General features: G+C 35.2%; 1 protein-coding gene across 13 annotated transcripts in view; it reads right to left on the bottom strand.

Moving 5' to 3' along the window:
* HECTD2 (HECT domain E3 ubiquitin protein ligase 2) overlaps window positions 1–14,229 on the bottom strand; it is a 73,827-nt gene that overhangs the window by 7,350 nt on the left and 52,248 nt on the right. For 2 of the 13 annotated variants that reach the window (XR_004819649.1, XM_027596305.1), the window contains exons 12-18: window positions 11,181–11,288; window positions 10,214–10,346; window positions 9,230–9,318; window positions 5,149–5,307; window positions 1,893–1,967; window positions 1,169–1,256; window positions 977–1,083 (exon numbers count right to left, since the gene is read on the bottom strand). Coding sequence is in view for 5 of the 13 variants with exons in the window: in XM_027596305.1 (XP_027452106.1) it covers window positions 977–1,083; window positions 1,169–1,256; window positions 1,893–1,967; window positions 5,149–5,307; window positions 9,230–9,318; window positions 10,214–10,346; window positions 11,181–11,288 (759 nt within the window). In the remaining 8 variants the exon portion in view is untranslated. Of the gene's footprint in view, window positions 1–976; window positions 1,084–1,168; window positions 1,257–1,892; window positions 1,968–5,148; window positions 5,317–9,229; window positions 9,319–10,213; window positions 11,289–12,510; window positions 13,478–14,229 lie in introns of those variants that run through there. The other 11 variants (XR_004819654.1, XR_004819656.1, XR_004819651.1 and 8 more) reach the window with 8 other exon arrangements.

Genomic DNA, 14,229 nt, shown 5'->3' with positions numbered 1-14,229 from the left:
GCTTGAAACTCTCTTAGCTTATTCCAGCCTCCTTCCAATAGACCACACACCTCCCAGGGGCACTGTAGAGTTTGGGTACTTGATTATATCTGCCTCGTGTAGTTCACTGTTTTTTTCACCTACATAAGTTGTCCCTCACCTAAAGAGATTAAAACTTAAGAATAGAGACCATGCTGTGCCATTTAATTCTTATTTTCCCTCCCTCCACCCCCACAAGTAGCAGTGTGTCACAGACAAAACCCAGTTAGAGCTCAATTTAAGTGCTCCTTTTTCAGAGGTGCTTTTAACAACAAATACGTGACAGAGGTTACCTTAAAACCAGTTCTCTCCTATAACAATAACTCAAATGGAAGACCTTACTCCAAACGCACATACTAAAACTGAGGGGAGATACACGTGGTATGACTAGCGCCCCCTGCGTAGCTGGGGGAGAGCAGGGCTTCTTGAGAAGACTGACTTTTCTCGGACATGGTGTTCTAAATGGCACTGACCCATCTTCACCTGGCTAAGACATGTCAAACCAACCAGAGTTCATCATGACTCTGAGGACAAACTACTTCCTATGGGTAAAAGGTAACTCAGAGTTGCAGCAGGAAGCAGTTAGAAATATGTTCCTTAATCAGAAGTTGTGGCTTCGGCCCTGGAGCTTACCTGTTAACTCTGTTTTCTGTGCTTAGTCCCTCAGTATTAAGACCTTGAGCCTATGGGATCTCTTCATCTACTCTTAAGGAAAATTCTTAAAGCCCCAAAAGACATAGTATAAGACAGAGCCCAAGGAAAGAAAAAGGGAGTTGACTGGTCTTTTCTCCCATTACAGAATTAAGGCTGAAATGAGAAAGCTATTTTTACTTCTAGCTCTACCTTTAAAAAGTAAAAAATATTTTCTATTTTAGAAGCTTATCTATTCAAGGACTTATCTGTCACTATTATAGTATTACAAGATCTAACTGAAAGCATAATTTAGTTTTAAACTCACCATCAGGGCATTTGAAGCACACACACTATGAAATCCATAATAAAATGCAGCAAATTGCTTATAGATGGATTTGTTGAGAAGAAAGTCAATATAAAGCTGCACATATTCTGGAAAGCAATTTTACATCCGTTAAACAGTAAAAGTAAATGGTAAATATTCATGCATTTCAATTAAGAAATGGTGTCTACTTACCTTTCCTATTTTGATTGGTAACTGGAATTTTATCACCACCTGGCTTTAAATTGTAGGATTTAATTATTCCAAATTCTTCTTGAAAAACCTGTTGGGAGATTCCAACACAAGATATTTATTGGTATGGTTAATATAATAATAGGCTTCCACGAACAGGTTTGTAAACCTTTAAGAGCACGCCTCCCCCCCACCCCCACCCCCATATACAAACTACAGGGACTTAACCCTCTCTGTGGAGCACAGCTGAATACCTTACTGCTGTTCATCGACTTGTGTGGCCGTTTAGATAATACTCAGGTCTTTGGAGCTCTGTGGATTACTCTGACTTCCATCTCCCAATTACTGTTAGGGGAGAGGAAATGAGACCATTTTGGTCTGATCCACTAGTTTCTGCTCCTAACTTCTTGTATTGAAGCTACAGGAGAGGCTTATTTTTAGAAGCTGAAAAGCTCTGAGAAAGTAGCTGAATTAAGTCAGTATGCCTGCTGCCTGGCAGAGTACCTGCACCCTTGGGGAGCTTCTTTAGGCACTTTCCTTGACTGGCCATCTACACGTGTCTGCTGTACTGTCTCTGCATTATCAGGTTAAGATCCTTTATGATAAGGGATGGTGTGTGTTGATTAATCCTTGTTCCTCTTTTCTAATGATAGATATTGAATAACAAATGGCATTTTTCGTATATGAAATACATGGTTAACAGAAAGCTATTTGCTCTTAACGGTACCTGGAATGTTGAGTAGAAATCTTCTTCAACATTGCCTTCATAGGATAGGAGTTCACTTAACCCATGGGCCAACTCCTGTAAAAAGAAATCTGTTACCTGAGTTTTTAATCAAATATTACCTAAAATAGTTAAGCAGATCTACCATAGTGAACTCACATGTGAGATAGAGTAGATAGACTCTTTCAGATTTTGAACTAAAGATAATATTTGGGATATATTTTTCCAGGGCACAAAATGTTAATGATTTCTATCACGTGAAAGTCTTGGAAAAACTCGTTGGGAAAAGTCACGTAAGAGGAAAACATCCAGTTCAAATGACAGAGGCGTAACTCGGATCTATTCTTATGCAGTGAGCGAAGAGCACAGTCTCCATCATAATTCACTGCTATCAGCAACATTATTATTTATGAATTCAAAGTATTTTTCAATGTATATTCTTTAAAAATCTGCTGTCTTAGGATTCATCTTTTAAGCATCAAAACACAGTTCATACATGGTTTCTACATTTCGGTTTCTACATTTCGGTTACAGTGCCCTTCTCTTCCCCCCAGAGTTGGGAACAGCAGTAGTAGTATTTTCCTATAACTTATGTTATCCGTGAACAAAGATTTACAAACAGAAAAACTGACCCAATATTTAAAAATATTTTTCAGGTTTTATGAACAAAATTAAAGTTTTATTTTTAATTATTAGAGGAAAAGGTAAACAACAGCATAGAACGATCTTAAATACACAATAAATTTTCCATTCTGTTAAAATCAGAAATTTTTATACAAATCTAGGCTGGCATAGATATGGTATGAGTGTCATCATTTGCTTCAATTATTAATAAAAATCATGAGTGCTGAAAATTATAATTGGGAATTTGCAATTTTTAAGAACTCCACAGACTACCAGGTAAACCCAGGGGAAAGGACTTACCACCATCTTTCAGAGATGAAATTTTTAATGACAAAATACAAAGTCAATAGGTTATGAAGTTATGTATTCAGATCTGTTTTATTTGGGACTATAGACCCTTTATTTCCAGACTTTGTATTTTCAAACCCCTATTTTTGTTGAGAATTTTTTTTTTGTTTACCTATATTGTCAATCTTGGACTTTTAACTGTAATATGCTATTTCTAAAATACCATTAATTACCTGTATAAACTTTTTATGATTTTGTAAACCTATAATTAGATAAAGAGTGTGTGAATATACTGAATACTGTTTTTATACACCATTTGAATACCCTTCCTGGCCTTATTTAATACAACATATTTGGGAGTGACTTAAGCATAAGAGATATCACAGTTGCTGATTCAAGGATATGCTCGAGTCTCCTCTGTTCTGAACTAAAACCCTCAAGTGTAATTTTCACAAAGTTAAGGTTGGGAAGATTTCTTATTGTTGTTGCAGGACAATCCTGGTGGTTCGTCTAAGGAAACAGTGGAATATTACTGCATTTATTAGCACCACGCTGTAGGAATCTTCATTCATTATTAAAGGGCCAACATAAGAATATGAAATTAGCACAGTGAAATCTTCAGCTCCATAATATAAAATAATATTTCAATGTCATCATTCATAAAATATCCATTAACTAAAAAAGAAAGTTGGCTCTAAATGAGCCAAATTTGAATAGTTTTAATCATAAAATTAGGCAATTTATTGGCAAAAACTAGTAATAAAATTAGAAAAGTGGTAAAAAATTTGACAGAAATTTAATATGTGCAATTAAAAAAATTACAAAAATCTAAAATGAGATGGTAACTCAGAGATTAGTCTATTCCCAATATTTTACAGGTAAGAAAATTAAGTGAATAATCCAGAGTCATAGCTAGTGTGCTGCAGATACAAGACTATAGAAGGGAGAACTTTGTTGTTGTTTTTTAAAGATTTTATTTATTATTTGAGAGAGAGTGAGAGCACGAGCCAGGGGACAGTGGGAGAGGGAGAAGCAGGCTCCCCACTGAGCAGGGAGCCCAACTGTGGGGCCATCCCAGGACCCTGGGATCATGACCTGAGCCGAAGGCAGATGCTTAACCAACTGAGCCACCCAGGCGCCCCAAACTTTCAGTTTCTTAATCAGAGTCTGCTCTATTAACTTGTGCACTCTCACATCATACTAGTTTTCTAACTATTAAGTCATTTTTGTTTTGTTGTTTTTTTGTTTCTTTTTGAGAGAGTGTGCATGCTCCAGTCGGGGAGGAGGGGTGGAGGCAGAGGGAGGGAGAGAATCTTAAGCTGGTTCCACACTCAGCACAGAGCCCCATTTCACGACCCTGAGATCATGACCTGAGCCAAAATCAAGGGTTGGATGCCCAACCACCTGAGCCACTGAGGCGCCCCACTATTAAGTCTTACAAAAATGTGGATTTATGCCCTTAATTGAAAATATCCTAAACCCAACTTCCAAAAATGTGTCTGGTATCAACCCCCTGGGGAGTATGAAGAGTAGTTTTCTAACCAAACGTGTTCTGGAGAGATTTCTCAACTTCCACAGGAAGGCACCTCCTACACCAAACTCACTGGATCATTAAAACAGGGATATTTAGATAGGCATACTTAGCAACAGAGATTCTCCACATCTAGGCCATTTGCTAAAGATATTACCAAGAATTTTCTGCTGACCAACAGTTATCAAAAGTCAGCTGTAAAAAATAATATTATTATAGGGGATTATCAGAAGGATATGTATAGTATCCCCTCCTCTACTAAATTTTAACCTTGGATTAAATTTGATGATGAGATATCTAATTTCTGAAGAGAGGAATGTTGCAAGAGGCAGTACCGTGAAATTCATTTGTTGTATTTATTTTAGAAATGTTTTTGCTGACACTGTTACTGATATAGCACAGGATCATCTTAATAAGAATCCACAGAAGTAATCAAGTACTAAGGGCTTTATTATCTCATATAATTGCCCCGTATGTAAGTTTTGCTATCCCATTGATCACATAAGGAAACTAGAGCTCATAAAGTTTAAACAACTTAGCCAAGTTCACAGAGGTAGTAAGTGGCAGAGCCTGGATTCTAATCTCTGTCTCTCTCACTTCAAAGCCTGTTCTGCTATGCTGTAAGAGCTTAGGAGTGCAGCAAAGTGGGTGATTTCCCTCTATGAGGAAGGAGAAAGCTAGATGAAGAAGGAGATGGGTAACATAGGTAGAGGGAAACTATATTTAAAAATAAGAATAGCATTAGGAGAAAGACTTCAGGTGGAAGAGAAGATGATGTAGCATTAAGGAATAAGATGCTAATAACTTTATACTTACAGGCATAATCTGACACAAGTCATCAGTGGTCACATTGCAGATGCCTACTGGTATATTTTGATCACTAGGAATGATGGGAGGGCTCAATAATTTCTTGTAACAGCAGGGGGGGAAACGAATATCCAAGGTAATGCTGTTATAAACAGCTAGTCCCATAAGCTATGCATACTGAATGTTAAGCATTAACATAAAATCCATGACAACAAACGAGTTTTGAATTATGCATCAGTCTATTTCTTGCATACTTAGTTCAGACCTAACACTGATTTTAATTAATCCCACACACTTCTTTTTCTTTATTTTCCCTTTATTTTACATATTATAATTCCTTGACTACCAAAAGTCACGTGAACGGGGGGGGGGGGGGTCGGTTGATAGTATTTGATGATTTCCCCAGGAAAATTTATCTAAGATCACAACAGACAGCAATTTCAGACGTTTCATAAATTATTTGACATACAAGAAAACACTTTCTAAATTTATTCTAAATTTAAATGATGTTGGTGATTTTATAATTAGAAGCAGCAATTTATTCAGAACCCAGTGCAGAATACACTACTAATTTTGGTGATCATTTTAAACTATTTTAAAACTAAATACAGACTATGTAAAGAGAGCTGAACTGAATAAACATATGGACACGGCCAATCACACAACACACACACAGATGTACAGACACGCTGCTGACAGGCTAACCAAACAATTACTCTCCTACAGAAATACTTGAAAGGCTTTTATTACTTGGAGTGTACACAAAGTGTTGAGGTTAAAAGCTACAGATGTTATATATATAAACGCTGCCCAATTACATTTTATTTATTACTTATATGGCAGAATGTAACTTATCCATTTGCTGAAAGAGGGGTTTTAAATGTCATATTTCAGCTGTCAAATAAAGATTATTATATCAAGTTATTAAAGAAGTCATTAATTTTATAGGCTCAAAAGGAAATCTAAACATATGGGCTGGATAAATTACTGAAAATAATTTTTAAAATTGGAAGACAATGAGTATTTCAATTTGCCAAGGCAGAATGAAAGTTAATAGTAACTTAAGGAATAGATATATTATTTTATAGGTAACCGTATCAACAGAGACCAAGCAGTGTATTCTAGAGAGAGATACTGAAAATGAAATCTAATATACTTCCATACTTGTGATAATAGCAACAATGATAGTGACCATAATACTATGATGGTTACCAATTATGATCATCTACCACAGGGACAAGTTCTAAGCATTTTTCATTAAAACTTAAAAATTATAACCCTGAAGGCAGGTTTTTAGCAGATGAGGAAGATTTGCCACAGGGCAGTTTCTTTTTTTTTTTTTTAAAGATTTTATTTATTTATTTGAGAGAGAGAGAATGAGAGATAGAGAGCACAATAGGGAAGAGGGTCAGAGGGTCAGAGGGAGAAGTAGGCTCCCCGCGGAGCAGGGAGCCCCATGCGGGCTCGATCCCGGGACTCCAGGATCATGACCTGAGCCGAAGGCAGTCGCTTAACCAACTGAGCCACCCAGGCGCCCTCTGACAGGGAAGTTTCATATGCAGACTACAGTGTTCCGTTACACACTAGGTCAGCCCGTGCTGGCTGAAGCAAGGACGAGACGAGGGTGGGGGAATTCCGCTGGACCACTAAGACGTCAGGTGGTGCAAACGGTAGATTTTAAAGAGCCTGTTTCAATGGCCCTTTTCGTAAAAGCATTTCTAGTTTAAAAAAATTGTTATATTATGGCTCTTCATGCAATCTTCAAAACATTTTATAATTATTATTACAGGTTTCACTATAAAACATTTCCTGTAAACTCCGAAGCCTTACCATATTTAAAACTGAAGTATTAGGAATGCAATGCTGGCAGGACTACTAGAACAACAAATCTCTGGTCCTGAAACTTACAGTGAAAATATGTACAGAACCACCTACACTTTCTCAATATAGAATGTGTGTTCTCAGTTTTTACCTCTCACCTTTGTTAGATCTATCACCTACTTACATGATGATAATCCATTACCATGTCACATTTTTCCTATATATTTCCTACATATTATCATGCTTTTTGGGCATCAATCTCACTTTCTATAGTTTTTTTGTGAGTGTGCATGTGAGATAAATACACATAATAATGAGATAGTAGTGGCTATAATCATTTAATTTTAGATTTAATTAATTAACTGGAAATATGCAGCATATGTAAATATGCTTAATGTGCTCGCTCTTTTGGGTAATGATTCAATAGAAACTAGTGCCTACTGCAAAAGAAGCCAATTAGTAAACTTATGATTTTATGGATAGCACCATTCTAAAAATGTGATTTAAGCTAAGTAAGATCTAATACTGCATTATAAATATTAGAAAGTCAAAATATCATCCAAATCTAAGCTGTGAAAGAATGTAAAGTATGACTAACATATATATCAGGGAATTCAAATAGCTCGTTGTATAGTGAGTATTGGTGACCCAGGCCTTCAATGAAACTGAAACATTCAATAAATGATTACTGTAGATAACACTATAAATACAGATGTCTAAGAACTGATGAACACTCCAGATTGTGGAACTTGGTGCTGTGGACCTTTGGACATGACAGCATATATAAAATTTCAAAGTAGGTTTACCATCTTAATGTGCAGTTTTCTCCCTGCTAACTTTTCTTCCATCCACTTTCCCAATTTTAATATACGTTCCTCAGGATTTATTTCAACAAATGCAACTGAACATTCCAGCCCTAAGATCACTCCTGATTCCTTTGCTCAAGGTGTGCTCTGTAACTCAGGGTGCCCTCTGCTTCAGTCAAGGGGCCTGCACACTTCTCTGTAACAAGCCCAGGACAATGCATCCTGGTTTCTAGCCATTCTCCTAGTCTGTGTCCTACTCTCTCCAGCTCTGTGCTCATCAGATAGAACTGTTCCATTTTTAAACCTCTACCTTGTCTGGGAAGAATACACTGACTCCTTTTCCTTCTCAGAACTCCTTAGCACTTAAAGTCAAAGAGTCATGAGTCTGATGACCTTGAATTGGTGGTCATCTGCCCAGCTAGATGGTAAACATTTTAAAGCTGGATACTTTCCCCTCTTTTAACATAGGTATCTCCAGTGCTTGCTCATTTATTTACTCTTCCCTCCTTTCTTTCACAGACAATTATATTTCTTAAAATTAAAAAAGTGAATGTGGCAGCTATCTTTTCCAATCCCCTACCCACTGCAGGAATGTCCTCTCCACTACACCTGATAGGGATCAGAGGATGGCACAGGGATTTATATAATTTTAAAAACACTATACAATAATGCCATATACTTCAAATATTCCCATTCCATTCAGTTTTTGTGTGGATGTTTCCAGATTTGAGGGCATATTAAAGACCTAGATTTAATTTCCACAATTTCAATTTATTAAACTAAGCGAAATAAGCACAAAATAAAAGAACAGAAAAATAGTTCATTATGAATGGAAAGTATACTTTAATTTTAAAAATGTCCTAATTTTCTGATAATTCAGATAATATATGAAATAGGAAATAACTATTTTTATTTTGAGATATTTTCAGAGAAAAATATAAAAAATTCGTAATTCCTTTTAATTAAGTCTGGTGACATACAGCTATGATACTGCAAATAATTGAAAATCTATTAGTAAATTTTTTTTTAAATTTCTTCATTTCTCTGAATCTCCATTTCCTCCTTTTTTTAAAAAGATTTTATTTATTTATTTATTTTTTAATTTATTTGACAGAGAGAGACACAGCGAGAGAGGGAACAACACAAGCAGGCGGAGTGGGAGAGGGAGAAGCAGGCTTCCCGCTGAGCAGGGAGCCCGATGCGGGGCTCGATGCGGGGCTCGATGCGGGGCTCGATGCGGGGCTCGATGCGGGGCTCGATCCCAGGACCCTGGGATCATGACCTGAGCCGAAGGCAGACGCTTAACGACTGAGCCACCCAGGCACCCCGCAAAATCTATTAGTAAATTTGACAAAAATGTTAAATCTGAATAAAAGGCTTAATGTGAACAGCTTTCCAAAATTCAAATAAAATTTAAAATCTCTAGTGTACTAGCACCTCCTAGTGGAACGTTTAAAGGATACAATTCCAACCAATCGGAATTCAGAATAGTTATCACATTTAAAACTGCTAAACCAATGGCAGTGTGAATCCTTGTGATATGTAAACATGCCTGAAAAAAAGAAACATAATTTCATTAACATGACTGATTAAAAAAAAAATCAAAGTACTAAAAATGTACATATCTCATCTATTAGAAGCAAGACATTTCAGCAATAGTTCCATTACAGACCATCTTTCATGTTAAAATATATAAAATATATGCACAATGATGTGTAAGAGCATTTTACTGTTTATTGGCATCCTGAACCAAGGGTATAAATGGGTTAAAAAGAGAAAACTAAATCAGTTGATTTTCTTTTATAAAAACAATAGTTTTATAAGTTATCAAAATTAATTTTGAGGATTATCTGGAGATTTTAATTTATCCATGTCATCTCTATTTTCCATTGCCAGAAAGAGGATATATATACATATATACAAAATAAAGGGTAAGAAAAACACTTAAAACTCTCTTTGAAGAAAAATCTTTTATAGACACTAAGGATTATATAGGTGTTTTCTCTAAATAAGATAAAATTTAAATTTCAAAGCTTACTTTTGTCTTAAAAATTAATTAATGAATTCTGATTTATCACAATGGATCAAATTCTAGTGAAAGAGGCTTCAAATATTAGTGTAGAGCAAACTACAGTCTTGTTTTTAAATTCTGAATATTCTTTATTTCAATGACAAATTTTTATGCATTTAGTTTATTCAGGAAAGATGAGGATGCTGCCTTACAAATATATACTTTCAGTCTTTATTGTGTAGGATTCCCAGTAAGATAATGAACATTTCAATCCTCAGTTTGCTCACTTTTAAATATGTAAATAGCAATCCTTAAATTATTCAACATTTATGGTCGACAAAAATATCTATAAAGTCATAGGGTAGGTTAAAAATAAGAGTGCCTACTTAATCTAACAATTATGAAGAAACACTGTTCATAAAAACTGAATACTCACCATAATCTGGATGAAAAATTTGGCGAATTAGAAGAAGGAACCATTCTTTAGTCAAGCCACCCATGTCCAAACCAGCTTCCCCTACAAATGTAACTTTCAGCTTCTTTTTTAAGTCTGCTCTTTTCCGGGTTAACTATTTGAAAAAATTATATGGTAGAGAAGAACAAAGGGCAGTAAAAAGGAAATTAACTTTTTTAATTCTGGGAAATGCATTAGGCAATCTTTATTTACAATGTCACAAAACACTCCATCCATTCATCCAATAATTTGTCAGTTACTGTGTGAATTAAACATTATTATGTTTGTTGTAGAGATCAAGAGAAAGAATTAGAGGGTCAAGTACCTTGCCCAAAGTTCCTGTCTCCTGGTATCATATTGCCTCCAAGATTTTAATTTAGCAGGTTATATCATAAAATATTTCATTTCCTTTTCTTTAACTTTCCTTCCTGATTTTAAAAATCACATAATGAAATTAGCCATTATCTTGTAATAGCCACATGAAGATCTGGCTGAAGCACTGTACATACATGAAGCTCCATACAAACAAAGCAGGTTTGGGCCTGAGTACACTCAATATCCCCTGGAGGTCAGACCTCTAATTTTAAAGATGAGTAATCTCAGGCCTGGAGAAGTTAAAATGACTTGTTACATACCCAACAAGTAACAAAGGTGGGTCCAGAATCTAAGTTACATATTCAGAAACACAAATTGCTCACTTAAGTGTTCTACATAAAATCCTTTTCTGGGGAGTTAACAACAAACCATTAATAAACATATAAATAATGAACATAAGGCTTATTTGTGAATACACAACTGATTTTAATGATGGTACCAGAGTATGAGAAAGCACACTTACTGGCATACAAAAATGAAAAACAGATTACTAAGACTTTAGTAATACACTATATTGTAGAATTTATTTAAAGCTTTAATCAATTAGTACCATTTTAGAATAAATGATCTATACCTCATCAAGCGAATCACTAACCAGATGTGTCCGTCTTACTTTCATATTTAGAAATAACATGTTCATATCAGGTCTCTGTCTTCGAGATACTTTATCCACCAGACTTTGCTATTTAAAAAAGAAAGCAAACATTTTTACTTTTACTTAAACTATAATTTCATTTAAAACATTTTAGCACTGTAGTAAAAATCACTTATATCCTTCTCTATGCCATCTCTCACATAAATATTTTCATAAACTCAATTATACAAATTATTATATATTTATTGTATATGTCCTTTCATTTTGAAGCAATTGTAAGCAAAGGGGGTTCAAAATATAGGACCAAAAATAATTCACCTTCTATAGTAAAGAATGTTGCATTACAGTTTCTGTATGTCTCATCTTTCAAATAGCAAAGCTTTTTGTTTAGTAAGTATAAACATAAAATGGGAACATTTGAAAAAAGGTATATACTATTGATGATAAACCTGGCTTAAGCTTTTTAGATACTGAATTTACTGGAAAATTCTCCCTTAATCTACTTTTAGAAAGTAATTTGTCAACATTTATCAGAAACATTAACAATGTTAATACCCTTTGTCCCAATAATTCCACTTCTGGGATTTCTAAACACAAAAAATATGCAGTGAGATGCTCATCACAGCACTACCTATAAAAGCAAAACTTTAGAAATATATATGTATCTATGTAATGTAATATAATACAATTATTAAAATGGATGGTTATAATTATGTAAATAACGTGGAAAATATTTAAGAAAGGTACACGTGAAAAAAGCAGGGAACAAAAGTGTGTATACAAAATTGTTTCAACTCTATTGCCTTTTAAAGATAATATAGAGAAGAAATATCAAAAGAAAATTTACTAAAATATTAACAGTTTGGGTATGTTATGTTTGGGTAATGGAAATGTCTGGGTAATGGAAATATGGGTAATTTAAAAAAATCTATGGTTTTTCAAAATATAAGTAATGAGTATGTAAAGAACACATTAAAAATACCTATTAGAAATATTTAAGTATCACAGGAAGTCTACATGCTTGTGTAATTTATTTCAATTTATAGAATTTAATTTAATTAAATAATTCTTATCAGACTACTTCATCTTCTTTGGTAGGAAAGAAAAATTATCGTAGACTAGAGATGACACTTCAGACATTTTAAATAATGCAGTGAAGTGCTTTAGTAGATAAAATTTTAATACTACAAATCTATATAAGGCTATGTCCATGATTTTGTAGATTACTATAATAAAACACTCTAATTCAGAGCACTTTATTTCTCTAATTTAAAGGCTTTTAATAGTTTTGCTTTTTTTCTTCTTCTCTGGGTTCGCCCATTGATGCTCAGACAGATCTATATTCCCGGGATGATATCCTATGTCATGGACCTATTATCCTACCCTTTCCTATGTTATGTTCATAGTCTAGCTCCTGGAAAGCCACCACACTGGAAATACCCAGCAAACAAATTTATACTAAGATGCTAATGGTAGACAAGGCTTAGTGGTTACTCCTCCCATCAGGAATATTTAATAGAAAATGCTTCGAAGGAAAGAAGTAATCCCTAAAAGGTAGAATTTAGGCCCAGTCTGATGAGGAAGTTATTTTTGGTTGGGGAATCTCTTTTGCAACTTCAGATACCATATAAGCTCTTGTTTACATTAACTACCTGTAAGGCTGTTTGTCCTTTTGTCAATAGAATCACCAGCCATTAATTCTAAGTGGTGTGGCTGTTTGCAAAAGTTAAAATGTTGGGAAACACCCATAAGAACAGATCATGCCACTTAACTCTTCAATCTCTCCTCACTTGTGTCCATGCTCGGTGGAAGACAGCCTGTGACAGAGTCTACAGTTGCCACTCTCCTTTCAATTAGAAGAAAATTTCCATAAAAGGAGATATTTGATGTTTTAGGTGTGAGTGACATGGCAGAAAACTGCTCAGAGGAACGGAGATAAACTTCTAGCTCTTCAGATTTTCTTTTTTTTACAAATATAAAAAAGTCATAGCCCAAAGTAAAAAAGTACTAAAAAGGCACATGAAATTGCATAAATGCAGCTAACAGAAACTGCCAAATGACTAGCTGTATAGACTAATCTTTGAGCCAATAATCTACCTGAGATTAAATAATAATTCTGATGCCAAATATACCTGTTTAAATTTACTTTTCAGGGGGGTAGAGTGGCTTTGGAACTCCCTTGGTACACACAGGCAATAACGTTTCTTCTAATATTCTCATAGTCAGTGTGAGCTGACTCTGGGATGTCACCAGTCACTCAACTCTTTTGTCCTGCTCTGTGATAGAAAAAAATACTCACCTTCTGGGAACTGAATTACTGAAGAATAAACATTTCTTATTTTTTAAAGCATTTTAAAGTATTATAATTTATACTTTAGGAATGTTTTTATATTCTTGGACAAGACATGGAAATCATTTCTTTTTATCTTGAGGATCTCTTTAAGACTACTGCCAACCTTCCCTCTAATTTTTAAAGTAGTGAGTGTCCCGAAAGCAGATACTCAAAATATATGGGCATTGAAATGTATAGTCTAGAGCTCTAACAAAAGAAAAACTGCTCACTCAGTCCATCTCTCTTAGATAACATACGTAAGTTTTCCTGTGCTGTGCTGAGACACGTAAGGACAGGCCGAGAGATAAACTTCATCCTGCTGGGTTGGCTGCCTACAGCCAATCAGGCTGCTATCCCAGTTTCTATGGGTCTCCATGCCTTTTGGTTTCCTAAGAATCCATAAAACATCTTTCACCTCTTTTGGACATATTTCGCAGTTTCCCAAGGTTGTACATCTCCTAATTTTGGGGTTGTTCCTATTTGATTTTCATAAAACCGAGGACATACTGCAGTGGTTTGAGTGGTGTGCTCTTAGGGACACTCCCTGCTCTCGCTGCAGTCTCCGCTGGTGCTGTGCTGGCTACTGTGCAGCTGGAATGTGGTATCCACAGCATGATGTCCAACAAGTTCCCAGTACTTTGGTCTGTGAGAGGTGTTGCGTCTTCCTGCTCTATTTATAATATAATGATGAGGCCT

This window comes from Zalophus californianus, chromosome 15 (assembly GCF_009762305.2).
Source record: "Zalophus californianus isolate mZalCal1 chromosome 15, mZalCal1.pri.v2, whole genome shotgun sequence".
NCBI lineage: Eukaryota > Metazoa > Chordata > Mammalia > Carnivora > Otariidae > Zalophus > Zalophus californianus.
The sequence above is the reverse complement of the archived record's forward strand: the minus strand, read 5'-3'. Positions and strand labels throughout refer to the sequence as shown.